Source organism: Primulina huaijiensis, chromosome 14 (genome assembly GCF_012295235.1).
Source record: "Primulina huaijiensis isolate GDHJ02 chromosome 14, ASM1229523v2, whole genome shotgun sequence".
NCBI classification, from domain to species: domain Eukaryota; kingdom Viridiplantae; phylum Streptophyta; class Magnoliopsida; order Lamiales; family Gesneriaceae; genus Primulina; species Primulina huaijiensis.
In genome coordinates, this window is record NC_133319.1 from 109,717 (window position 1) to 124,603 (window position 14,887).

Sequence of the window (14,887 nt, forward strand, 5' to 3'; positions counted from 1 at the left end):
ATATATATATTAGAAATAATGCACGTGCGTTGCACGTAGAAAACATATATTGGAGTAATTAAAATTAGAAATAAAATTGGTTAACTCAAAAAAAAATTTAATGATAATATTATTGTAAATTTTGATAACTCGTGTTAATTACGCATATGTAACTAATTTGAAAAAAAAACATATTTGTTTAATTTTTAAAAAAAATTAGACTACTCAAATTTTTCTCATATCTTTGTTTTCATATTTGTTTTCTCATATGACATATATTTTAATATTTTATTTTAACACATAAATATAATGAACACAATTAAATTACTAATGTCATATTGATATTATCGTTAGAAAATAATATCTTTAATTTTATTAATTGTTTAAATATCTTCACGGGATAATTTATGTATCTTAATTTATTTTGAGAAAAATTAATTGCATTTATAAAGTCGAAAATTAAATATAACTTTATAGTATAATTTATTTAATTTGGAGACTGAATTATTTGTACGAAAAACAACACTTCTTCTTCCATTTTTATTTTTTGTATAACCCAAAAGAGATATTATTTTTTCTCTTTTATTATTTAAATCTCACTATAAAAAGTTATAAAAACAACAAAAAAATATCCATGTCTACAAAAAAATATTTTTATTCATTGTTCTTCTTGTCTATTTATTTTGTTATATGTGAACATATACTCTACTTCATTGTCTTAATCAGCATATATTTTCACTATATAATTTGTGTTTATTAAAATGAATAATTCATTTTGTATTTTTTTATTATTTGCATTTAGGCTCATATATTAAGATGTGATATTATACATAAATATAAGAATTTTCAAATTTAATTTATTCACAATTATTTTTCATAACAAAGACCAACTTAAAATACTGAAAATTTGGATTCATAATTATTTTTAATATGATATAAAAATAATATGTGAATTTTTTTTTTTACTATTTAGTTGCAAATTACAGTGATAAATGCATGTATGTGCACTATTTTATTGTGCCGATTATGACTTTCTTTAAATATCTCATTTCTCATTCAAGGATCAAACTTTGTTTATTTCTCATTTTGATGATCGACAAATCCAATATTTCATTTAAATGTTTCTATTAATAATACTTACATAAGTTTTATTGTCTGTTTCTTCAATTTGAAAAAAATTAATTATGATTCAATATATAACTATATCTGAAAACTGAAGAATGCTTCTAAATTTAAAAATCGGGTAACATGTGAGGGACCAACACAAAATTGAAAGTTGATGTAAAATGTTTCTTCTAGTTTTACAATCGAATAATGTAGGACTGAGAGCTGATGGTAAAGATGCAAGTCAAATCTTTTAAACCATACAGCAGCTCAAGCGCAACATTTCAATTGTTCTACCCAACATGTTCAATTATTGTACCCAACAAATAAGTTTATGCAAATAACTTTTTACTTTATCATATGAATTTAGAAGACATTTGATAGTGTAGATACTTGATATTCCACATAAGTAGTAGAGAAAAAATCATTTTCATGTATTTGATAATTTATATTTTAAATAAAAGAAAAATCATAAAAAAAATACATATCATGTTGACAAAATCTGGAAACTCAAATTGAAAGTTGAATTAATACATTTCTACTAATCATTAAATTTTACTATTTAATTTTAATAGATTGAACAATATGTTTATACAACTAAAAATATTAAGAGAATAGTTTATATAATTTAATGAAAAAGTTGAAGTACACCAGTTTTTGATTCTGAACAACGATCACGTTATTGAAATTAGATAATCAAGTGTTAATTCTAACTTTTTTTTTTATTGTTGTCAATACATTACTTTTTCCATCTTCAAATGTATTAATCTATTTATTGTTGTATACAAAATATAATAATTTTTTGGTTAATTGATCACATTTAAGATTAGGTACTTAGAAAAAATTCTAAGATATATTTAAGATCATTAGATGATGGAATTAAATTTGAAATCAAGAGAAAAATTAAGCAAATGTAGAACACCACAATGCATAAACTTTCATTTTGTGAAGTGACAAAACATAATATGAGTACCTACTTATATCAAGTGAGATACTTATATATATGAGTTTCATTCAGCTTAGCCAATTATAATATTTTTATTAACTCACTTTGTCATTCATTTTTATTTCACTAAATTTGCAGTGTGGTAGTCAACCAGTGTGACTCATTCAAACATTAACTTTTGATTTTTTTTAGTAAATAGTGGCCTCCACTCTCATCAACTTCAATCTTTAGAAGTCGATATTAGTAATTTATAGGTAATAAAAAAAAGTATCTAGTTTTTGTCATCTGTCTTTTGTTTAATTAGATAATTTTTTATGTCCTACCTAATTCATTTTTAGATTTTTATTGAATTTTTATTGTTAGGATTAGAATTGTTGCACGCATACAATATACATATAAAATTAATATATTTTAAAATATTAATATTGAAGTGTCAAATAAATATATTAAATCATTATTTAAGAACNTCAACTTCAATCTTTAGAAGTCGATATTAGTAATTTATAGGTAATAAAAAAAAGTATCTAGTTTTTGTCATCTGTCTTTTGTTTAATTAGATAATTTTTTATGTCCTACCTAATTCATTTTTAGATTTTTATTGAATTTTTATTGTTAGGATTAGAATTGTTGCACGCATACAATATACATATAAAATTAATATATTTTAAAATATTAATATTGAAGTGTCAAATAAATATATTAAATCATTATTTAAGAACTTTTAGAAAAAAAATATACATCATAATTCAAATTTAAAGACTAACATATTAATAAACAATTGTGATGAATATCTTATGAAACAAATGATGTTAATTCAAAAAAAATTAAATATGATTATTGTAAATGAATTTTTCTATATTAATTATAAAATTGTCAGCATATGTGCTGAATTAATTAGAATTTTTTAAATATAGTATGTTCATAATTTTTTTCCGTATAAGTTAGTGATTGAGTCCTTATGAACATTTTTTTTAAAAAAAATTCGTGCTTTTAGTTATAGTAAATGTGTCTTATGATTTAAAATACTAAATGAAACAAATTATCAAGATAAAAAACTAATCAGGAAATTCAAAAATATGTGATTACTTAATTAATTTGATTGACACGCTCTTTAGTTTGTTTATTTAATAGATACTAAATCTACAATCACTGAGTTTGATAAGAATTCTTGAGAATAAAACACAATACAATAATTTACTGGATTGTATTTTTAATGAAATTTTGTATATTTCATATATATCTGCTTTATTTCATTTATAAGGTTGAAATTTTATATATTATGATATAAGATTTGTTATGCATCTTAACATTGATAAATTCACTAAAAATTTATTGGTTTATATTTTAATTCTTGTTACCACATAATTTTGGTTTCGCTCCAGACTTTGTTTATTCGTTTGCTTGAATCTATTGTTCCACATTTTTTTAAGACTCAAAACATGTCAAACATGAAAGTGGATATTAATTTAAAGATATGATAATATTTTTTTATTGCAATAAACATGTTTATCATTCACGATACTGATAAAAATAAATTAAAAATAATATGTTAACGAACATATTGTCAGGAATCCAAAAACACATTTCAAATGTAAACTTTGACACTCGATTTTCAGTGACTACCAAAATATCTCAACAACTCACAATATATGGACAAGATACTAACATCACAATTTTAAAGTCAAGACGATATTCTCCCTTTTACACGAGAAATTCATGATTGAAAATCGACAATATTAGATATATAGATATTTAATATAAACTCGTGTGAGCTCATTAAGGCCCACCTTTAAATGTATTGACAAAATTTCAACCCAATTCACTTAAATTGTTTAGTGATGTGGGCCAAATCAATGGACTCAATCCAAATTGACGGGCCTAATCACAACGATCTTTTACCATGTTTTATTAAAATAATTTATAAATATAAACCACAAAAAATGTTGATTCAAATTTTTTTTTATTTAAACACATAAATTCTAGCCAACGGTCATAAGTAAAGATATTTAAAAATTAGAAACTTTTTTTTTATAAAAAATGGTATATCACAATAAAATTTTTAACCATATTGTATTAGAGAAATTTTTAAATATAAACTTTTGCAAAAAATATTAAAATTAATAAGTTATAGCCAAAGTCACCATAAAAAATAATGAGGACATGAAAAAAAATTAACAAAACACCAAAGAAAATTCATTATTCAACAATGAACTATTTTTAAACTTTAATTAATTTAATTGACATAAGAAAAGATAAATAAAAAAATTCTAAATCATTGGATTAAAAATAACATATTATAATGTGTCTAGACAACATTAAAAGTTACCAATTAATAAGATAGATAACATTAAAAAACAAGTAATTAATAATGATATAAATGAAAATTCACATATAAAATCACATATTTCTAAATTATTGGATAAAATAATATGGGTAGACAACATTAAAAACAAGCAATTAATATGATAGACAACATTAAAAACAAGTAATTAATAAAAATATATATAAAAATTCACATATAAAATCACATATTTATATATATAATAGATATATGAAACGCCAGTGAATATCCGTATCCCCCGCCACCGTCTTATGATGGAAAATAAATATTATTATATTACTTGACGTGGATACACTTGCAATTGATCTTCCCAAATATCATAATTTCCAGCGATTACAATTTTAAATTGTTTGGAGTCGATTGAGGTTGACAGACAAATTGTCGCAAAAGAAAAAGTTTCCCACTTGCTTGGGATCGGGCATATTTTATTTAGAAACGTGTGTGAGGACTTGATTATTTAAATAAATAAATAATTAATTACTTATATAATCACCTGTTAACATCAAAATATGTAAGAGTAGGTCTATTGTGAGACGATCTCACGAATCTTTATCTGTGAGACAGGTCAATCCTACCGATATTCACAATAAAAAGTAATACTCTTAGCATAAAAAGTAATACTTTTTCATGGATGACCCAAATAAGAGATCCGTCTCACAAAATACGACTCGTGAGACCATCTCACACAAGTTTTTATCAGTAATTCGTGGATGGATTAGATCCCAAACCAACCATCTTTTATTTTCTAAACCAACCATAGACTTGCCTCAATTTTATATCACACATCCAATTTAGATAAAAAGAAAATTGGAAATATAATATGTATTAAATCGAGACACGTCTCTATATGATATGATCTCCAGTTGAATAACAGATAATGAATCACCATCATTATCAAAATGGAAGCCTCTATACATTTGTTTTTTGAAAATGAAATCTCTATGCTTTTTTTCCTAAATAAATAATACGGTCAACAATACTTCTCCATAGGCCTTGAAAAATACTCCTTATTCTCCCTTTCATTAGTTATCTAACATAAATCACTTTTACAGATGTATTGGATATTCAAAAATTTAACGACATTTTAAAAGATTCCAAAGAAACTGCAACAAACTGTTAAGAGATACATTCACAAGTTTTGAGTTAATGTACCATTTATATGAAAGAAACGAAGCTCAATGTAGGAACAAAATAAAAAAAAAAAATTAATTTCAGCAGCATTTCTAAGAATTAAGAAGAAGAAAAAAACAGATATCCAAAATTTTTCTCTGATATCACAATCAAAGAATCTCAGTCTTGTATCCACACCCTTCGAGACAAATCAAACTAAGCAAAAAATATAGCAAACACGTCACGCTATACAAAGATCAAATACCTTTTCGCACATTTTATGAAATAAATCATATATATGACATTTTTATCAAATTTGTTTTCTCATAAACAAGTCATTTACGATGACCAATATATGACATTAGAATAGGGCCTTTTGGCACCTCCACTAGGAATGCTTAAGACAGTTCGACCCCAGAATATTCGATTCGTCCGAACCGGTTCCAGAACTGCCCCAAACCCTTTTTCTAATGGAGTGAACTGGTTTTGTTAAAAAACCGTTTGAAACCGGTTTTGGTTCCATGTCGGATCCGAACTTACCAGAACCGGTTTGATTTTAAAAAAAAAAATTTGAATTTGTTGTTGGTGCCAACGAACATGGCCAAATGTTTTTTGCATTCCCCCCAGCCTGTATAAATATGTGAATAATTTTTCAACATTTTTACACAACAATCTCATTCTTCCAATTATAGATTTTTCTGCCCACAATATCTTATTTGCTATTATTTTTCAAGGTATGTGTTTTATTTACAATACACATTAATTTCAATGGCGTCGTCTTCAAATCATAATAAGGACTTTGGTGAAGATTTTGGTGAAGATTTTGACTATATTTCCGAATTTGACAACCTTGGCCACGAGGAGGAAAAGGCTATGGAAATTGCCATCGAAGGTGGTGGGAATTTAATAGCTGAACAAGAAATTTTTTTTTTAATTTACTAATACTATTTAACGTGATTTTCATAATATTTTTAGATACACATTTAAAAAATATTGTTTAGATATATACAAATAATACAAAGAATAATTAATTTCACATATTTCGAGTATTAATTGTCAGAGTAGGTCTCTTGTGAGACGGGTCAACCCTATTCATATTCACAATAAAAAGTAATACTCTTAGCATAAAAAGTAATATTCTTTCATAGATGACCCAAATAAGAGATCCGTCTCACAAAATACAACCCGTGAGACCGTCTCGCACAAGTTTTTGCCTAATTGTAGAGTTGGTTTGAAAATTGATATAGAACTAATAAAAATTGGAATTTTATCTTGTTGTTACATGCTATTGAATTGATGAAACTTAAAATATGCAAAAAAAGAATTTTATCTTTAGATAAATTAGAATATTCATACAACGAATATACTATAACTAGATGTATTTTAACTGTTGCTAATGTTTATAGCATACAAAGGAAAATAATTTCGATTATGTTAGATATTTTGAGTGCCAATAATGTTGCAATTAAATACCTTAAAGACTCATTAAGATTAATTTTTGAAGGTAATTTGTCATGTTAGATAAGCATGTCATATTATAATTTATGTGTTACATGTGTCTTAGATGAAAGCATGACTACTGCGATAGAAAAATTCAAAGTATGTGGTAAATTATTACGCAGAAGAAGATATGGTCGTGATTGTAAAACACTAGTAATTGCTAACAAAATTAGATATAAGAAATTTTCTCTTCCTGTTGATACTCGATAGAATTCTTTTTATCACTTACTTAGTACTTTGTTACGTTTTAAAGAATTACTTACACTGTATTACAACAATGCTGCGGCAGAAGCTTTAATATTGACTGAGTCTAATTGTGATATTTTGAGTAACTGTGCTTCTTTGTTGGAAAGTTTTAAATAGGCAACAGAAAAATTTTCTAGCGTTAACATCTCTACTGCAATCATGTTTCTACCTTTTGGCATTTCAATATGTTTTTAATTCTATTGAATATTGTACCGATATTGTTATGAGTTATGTTATTTCAAGTATGAAAGATAAATTTTTTAAATATTAGGAGACAATTTCAATTGTTTATGGCTTAACAACCTTGTTTCACCCTCGTCAAAGTGACTTAGAAATACTTTTTTGAATATTATGCTAACTTTCTTAAGAAAAATATTGACGATCAAAAGAAATCAATCATGCATTCTCTTCAAGAGTTATTCGATTTGTACTCTAACGAATAGGGTGGAGCGAGTAACCAGCCGGAACCGGAAGAAGAGCTTAAATAAAAAGCAAAATGAGAACAATCAACTTCTTTTAAAGTTTGAAATGATAAAAGTTGAATGGAAAATATGTTACAACAATATAGTCCAATGAGATATAGATCTATTTAATCCAATATTTTTGAATTCCATAAAATTTAGATGTTTTAAAATGGTGGAGAGTAAATTTGCAATATTATCCAGTCTTAGGGGCAATTGCAAGAGATGTCCTAGCATTTCAATGTTCAAGCGTTGCTTCCGAAATAGCATTTTCAACATGCAGCAAAATTATTGGCGAAAAAAGAACTAATTTAAAACTGAAAACGGCTCAGCATGCTAACATGTCTACAAGATTGATTTGCTACAGAAAAAAGAATAAGACCATCGGAGCAATGGACAAATTTTCAAGCTCAAGTCCGAGGAAAACCCGAAAAATTTCGAATATATTTTAGTAAATCATGATGAATTTTAAATTTTTAATATAGATATCAATGTTTTATTTATAGTTATCATTTTGTGTGATATATTTTCTCATCTCAAAGTACTTGATAAAAACAATTTTTTCTACCATTTATTTTTGCCCATTGTTATTTTTTAACAAAAAATCACGGAACCAGTTCGAACCAAACTGGTCCATCAACTATTGGTTTGGCTAATATATCGGATTGATTTAAAGGTAAATACCTTGGAACCAGAGCTGATCTAGAACCGGTCCTACTTAATAAAAATAATTTGTTTCTACCATTTATTTTTGCAAATTTTATTATTATTTTTTAAAAATACAGAACCAGTTTATTTTGGCTAATGAATCAGATTGGTTTCAAGGTAAATAGCTTGGAACTGGAGCCGATTTGGAACCGGTTTAAGACCAGTTTCGGCATTGGTGGATTCAAAACCGGTCTGAACCGGACCAGAACCAAATCCAAAGAACCGATATTCGTGCCTACACTCCACGTGTAAACAACTGAAAAATCATTTGAAATTTAAAAGGAGTTTAAACATACAACCACATATTGTCCATTCTCGTTTTAAAAAAAAAAAATTTTTCATTCTCACTTACAATATATGTTTAACATAATAATGAAAACAAAAACAAAAGTTCGAGGAAAAATCTGAGGCATTTTCATCCGCTGCATAGTCGAATTCATTTTCACTCATTAGTTTTTTAGAAACAACACGACGATAGTAACAGAAGTTATCAATTCAATTTAAATTCAAATCCCATCATAGATTATAACTAAAAGATATTTAAATAGAAAATTAGCAAAGATCAACGAAAAAACAATAAAAGGATTGAAATTAAAAAAAAAAAAACACTTGAAAACACCACCAAAGTAAATGAATTGTGGATCACTGGACATAACCCATGTTCTTTTCAAAAATAAATATGTGCAACTTGAAAATATCCTAATTTTCTTTGTGGAAATTCAATAGAATAAGAAAGAAAATTGTTTAGTTACGTCTCATGAAGAAAGTGAATTTTGTAGGATGAAGGTTGTCGAAGCAGCAATGCCATGCCACAAGATGCTTGATCTCTTCATATCTTCGTCTCCCTTCTCAATGAAATCCATAAAAAGATGTATTGATGGGAAAACAAGTGGGTGAAGAAAATTGAATTTTTGGATTGAGTGAAATTGTTCAAATTCAACTCTTGAAATTAGAAGTTTTCTTACTCAACATGCCCTTGCGTTGAATTCTATGTAGGAAATATAAACATAATATAAAATGAAAGATTTTTGATGTCTCAACTTTTATAAAATATAAAAAGAGTAGAGATATATATGTCTGCATACCTACTCTTGCCTTGCACGCAGTCCCATTTTGATATATAAAGCTTTCAATTCTACAATCCTATATATATTAAACGTTAGAAGAAGCAGCCTCCACAGCCACTTTAATAAACACATCTTCCATGGTAGTCTCGGTCACACCCCATATCTGAACTGCAAACCTCTGCTTTATATGCTTCACAGCTCCAAATATGTCTGATTTCTTGATCTCAGTTTTCGCCATTTCAAACTTCTGAGTACCCGATAAACTATAGGTTCTTCTTGCACTTGGACAAAGGCTCTTAACCATGCCCTCAACCTCCTCCACATCCCGTGCAGATGTAGTCATTGTTAGTATATAGAATCCACCATATCTGTTCTTTAGCTGTTTTTCAATAAAATATCAACACGGTTTTAGAAGCCAAAAACAAAATCAAAAGAAAATAGTCAGATATTGGCTTTAGTCATACCTCATCTGGGCTACCTAAGCATTGGAAGCATCCATCGACAAATATACCTATTCGATCGCAAAGGTGCTCAGCTTCTTCCATTGAATGGGCTGACATCATAGTCAGAGCAAGTGATTATGATAAAGAAATTAGTCGGGCCAGTTTATTCACTTTTCCTTAAAATGGCACGAAAAGTGGTAAGAAAATAATGCAAATACTTGTCAAAACAACATTCTTGTCCGTCTTTGCTTGTTTCAGAACTTGCCACAGCTTGTTTCTTGAAGCTGGATCAAGTCCAGAGCTCGGCTCATCTAAGTATACAACCTGAAAAGAAGTACTTTAAGATTTATATCATTATAGGTATAAAACTGTAATGTAGAAATAATTCAAATATATCTCTGACAGCAAATGCTGTACTTTAGGATCCCCAATCAATGAAATGGCAACATTGAGCCTCCTCTTCATTCCTCCGCTGTATTTTCCAGAAAGTTTGTCTCCCACTTGAAACAAGTCCGCACTTTTCAATGCATCATCCACCGCCTGTTCATTTTCACGTAAAAAAAAAAAAGAAGCATCGACTGAAAAAGTATTCAAGGGAAAGATAAAGACTAAACCAGTGATTTTTTTACTTACACGAGTTAAGGTGGAACCAGTGAGATTTTTTAGCCTGCCATAGAAGAGCAAGTGCTCCCTTGCAGTTAAGGTATCCCAGAGCAGGCTGATTTGTTCACACGGTTAGTGATATTTCACCATTTTTAGCAATGACATTTAATAAAAATATAAGATAAGAAACTGCTCACTCGGTTTGTGGGCATACACCCATTTTCGAGTGTATCATATTCATTTGAGTCTGCAAATCTAGTCCCTCAATGGATGCAGTTCCTGAGGTTGGTTTCAAGAGACCAATCATCTATTTGAAGATGAAATACAGATTAGATATCATAATTTAAACTTTTCTAGTTTCAAAAAAACATTCTGCAAGAATAAATATTGTATTTATCCTCACCATATTAATAAACGTAGTCTTTCCAGCTCCATTTGGGCCAAGAATTCCGAAACATTCTCCTCGAGGTAAGGCAAGATACGCTCCTTTGACAGCAAATTTATCTGGAGTTCCATCAGTTCCAGGATACACCTTTTTGAGATCGCAGCAGATTGTAGAGTAGTTTGGATTTGGTTCAATTTGTAATTTTTTAACCTTTTCCACCTGTACAAATGAATGGAAATAATCGAACTATTTAGACCATTTAGAAATCAAACAGGAAATGACTCATGATAGTTGCACTAGGCAATGACCTCTAGTGCAATATCTTCTTTCTCCATTTGCACGAAAATGTTGGGTCCTTGTCCTGTGAAACTGTGGTGCTGATGATGTCCCATGGTTCTCATTTGAAACATTCTTGAAAAGGAGAAGGGACTTGTAGACGATGAAATTTTATCAACAAAATAGGCCATCAGTAGAAAAAGCAGCCAGGTTACAGTCATGACAATTAATACTTCTCTCATTCCACTGCTGCTATTCTTCAAGTGACGCCACTGAATCCCAAAAGTCCCAGTGCTAACTGCTCCGTTGCTATAATCATTGAGCTCTTTCATTCCTCTATACAACGCAAATCCGGGAAATATCTCTAGAGTAATGATCCAGATTCCTAGTACAGTAAGCAATTTGATTAAATAGCCTTTATGATCAAGAATCAGAAACATTAGTTCCGGAATCAGAAACATTTGTTCCGTTTGCTGATTTATTAATTTTAATATATAGTCTATTTAAAAAAATTCAAAGGAAAAACAGCCGTAAAATTCCACATAAGTACAAAGGTTAACTAACTAAACAAGAAATTCAATTTGATATGTTTTTGTACTTACTATTTACGGAAGCATCGTTAACCAAATCACTGAAAAGTGTTGCTCCCGCAAGGCCAGATCCAAAGACAATGAAAAATCCGATAACTACATACTCAGAAAATATGATGGACCATTCTTAGTAAATCTCTGATAATGAAAATATTAAAAATGCTTTGAAATATCAAATTGATCAGTCCAAACCTGAAGCAGACCTCACACGTTTGAAAAGTAGAGCTAGTAGAAAACTTGTCGTAATTTGCAAGTTGATATAGACGAAGTAAAACGTGCATTGGAGAGAAAAAGAATTCATGATAAAGACCCGACGTCCTGGAGAATGGAGTAAATGTTACCCAAAAAACCTAGAAATATTTCAAAGGATCGATGTTTCTGATACGAACTTACTTGTCAGTTTACCGGATACTAGATAACAACACATATAAATTGATGATACGACGAGGAAATACATGTATGTAATAAACCAGTAAGCCCCATTGCTTAAGCCATGCATTCCCATCATTATTCTCAACTTCTGTTGCTTTTCATATACCAAAATTTCCACCATTACCTGCATTTAAGATATCACCTCATATATTTCTTTCTTTTTTATCGATATTTCTACAAATTACTAAAAATATATATTTTTTTAAAAAATTAGCATTAATGACAGAATGGGAAACACTGCTTTAACTAGAATCTGAGCCTGGAATTTCTACAACACAGCAAACTTACAGGAAGTAATTGTAGGATCATCCATGCATACAAAACTACTAAAAGTTCGATGTCATCTGCACTTGGACCCATGTAATGGTTCAGCTGGGGTGTTCCTGATACGGACTCTAATATCATATTCGTGGCTGGACCGAGCAAAAACTGGAGAAAACCATTGGCCACCTGTTTTTTGTCCCATGTATCAATGCATCAAGTGCTTCAATTTCAGGCTAAGCATATAATACATAGATTTTTAAAGTAAATCTTACAAATTAAAAGAGTTGGATTTTAAAACATTGTGTGAAATGGTAAAGATCCATGACATGGATTTACTTTTTTGCAGAACACAGGGGAACACAAATGTTACTGAGATAGTGATCTCCTCATACCAGAACTCGACTCTTCCAGCAAATACCATTTCTTATTGTGCTTATAGCATGGGCTAAAATTTCAGGACCAATTCTACAGATCTGACAAATACATTGAAAATACAAAAAATAAATAGAAATGCGAAAATTAAAGGAAATTTGCAATTTTAGTCGTGTTAGTAGACTTATTTTGTGTTTTAGTATTTAAATCTGTCAATATTTGTTTTTCATTCAATGACTTAGTTTTTTTTTTGTTTTAACCTTTTTCCCTTCTCGTAACCCTCTCCATTCATTAAGATTCCCGCAGCCCGTCAATTAGTTAACCATAGACATATTTTAGTGAATGGCTTACGTGAACTCGTCGCTCGGTACCTCTCGGAGTAAAACGCGGCGTGTTCGAATTCTGATCGCTTTTACGCGAGAAANGCACAAGTTTTTGCCTAATTGTAGAGTTGGTTTGAAAATTGATATAGAACTAATAAAAATTGGAATTTTATCTTGTTGTTACATGCTATTGAATTGATGAAACTTAAAATATGCAAAAAAAGAATTTTATCTTTAGATAAATTAGAATATTCATACAACGAATATACTATAACTAGATGTATTTTAACTGTTGCTAATGTTTATAGCATACAAAGGAAAATAATTTCGATTATGTTAGATATTTTGAGTGCCAATAATGTTGCAATTAAATACCTTAAAGACTCATTAAGATTAATTTTTGAAGGTAATTTGTCATGTTAGATAAGCATGTCATATTATAATTTATGTGTTACATGTGTCTTAGATGAAAGCATGACTACTGCGATAGAAAAATTCAAAGTATGTGGTAAATTATTACGCAGAAGAAGATATGGTCGTGATTGTAAAACACTAGTAATTGCTAACAAAATTAGATATAAGAAATTTTCTCTTCCTGTTGATACTCGATAGAATTCTTTTTATCACTTACTTAGTACTTTGTTACGTTTTAAAGAATTACTTACACTGTATTACAACAATGCTGCGGCAGAAGCTTTAATATTGACTGAGTCTAATTGTGATATTTTGAGTAACTGTGCTTCTTTGTTGGAAAGTTTTAAATAGGCAACAGAAAAATTTTCTAGCGTTAACATCTCTACTGCAATCATGTTTCTACCTTTTGGCATTTCAATATGTTTTTAATTCTATTGAATATTGTACCGATATTGTTATGAGTTATGTTATTTCAAGTATGAAAGATAAATTTTTTAAATATTAGGAGACAATTTCAATTGTTTATGGCTTAACAACCTTGTTTCACCCTCGTCAAAGTGACTTAGAAATACTTTTTTGAATATTATGCTAACTTTCTTAAGAAAAATATTGACGATCAAAAGAAATCAATCATGCATTCTCTTCAAGAGTTATTCGATTTGTACTCTAACGAATAGGGTGGAGCGAGTAACCAGCCGGAACCGGAAGAAGAGCTTAAATAAAAAGCAAAATGAGAACAATCAACTTCTTTTAAAGTTTGAAATGATAAAAGTTGAATGGAAAATATGTTACAACAATATAGTCCAATGAGATATAGATCTATTTAATCCAATATTTTTGAATTCCATAAAATTTAGATGTTTTAAAATGGTGGAGAGTAAATTTGCAATATTATCCAGTCTTAGGGGCAATTGCAAGAGATGTCCTAGCATTTCAATGTTCAAGCGTTGCTTCCGAAATAGCATTTTCAACATGCAGCAAAATTATTGGCGAAAAAAGAACTAATTTAAAACTGAAAACGGCTCAGCATGCTAACATGTCTACAAGATTGATTTGCTACAGAAAAAAGAATAAGACCATCGGAGCAATGGACAAATTTTCAAGCTCAAGTCCGAGGAAAACCCGAAAAATTTCGAATATATTTTAGTAAATCATGATGAATTTTAAATTTTTAATATAGATATCAATGTTTTATTTATAGTTATCATTTTGTGTGATATATTTTCTCATCTCAAAGTACTTGATAAAAACAATTTTTTCTACCATTTATTTTTGCCCATTGTTATTTTTTAACAAAAAATCACGGAACCAGTTCGAACCAAA

At 28.8% G+C, this 14,887-nt stretch overlaps 1 protein-coding gene across 1 annotated transcript; it reads right to left on the reverse strand.

Annotated features, from left to right (window-relative positions):
* Positions 1 to 9,376: 9,376 nt before the first annotated feature.
* LOC140957741 (ABC transporter A family member 7-like) lies at positions 9,377 to 12,713 on the reverse strand. The gene is made up of 12 exons (XM_073415113.1): positions 12,480 to 12,713; positions 12,153 to 12,315; positions 11,952 to 12,077; positions 11,772 to 11,855; positions 11,202 to 11,554; positions 10,912 to 11,112; positions 10,706 to 10,815; positions 10,539 to 10,623; positions 10,323 to 10,445; positions 10,124 to 10,229; positions 9,927 to 10,015; positions 9,377 to 9,841 (listed from the first exon to the last, which is right to left on the reverse strand). The coding sequence occupies exons 1-12, from the start codon at positions 12,594 to 12,596 to the stop codon at positions 9,548 to 9,550; spliced, it is 1,851 nt and encodes a 616-aa protein (XP_073271214.1). The 5' UTR covers positions 12,597 to 12,713; the 3' UTR covers positions 9,377 to 9,547.
* Positions 12,714 to 14,887: the final 2,174 nt, after the last annotated feature.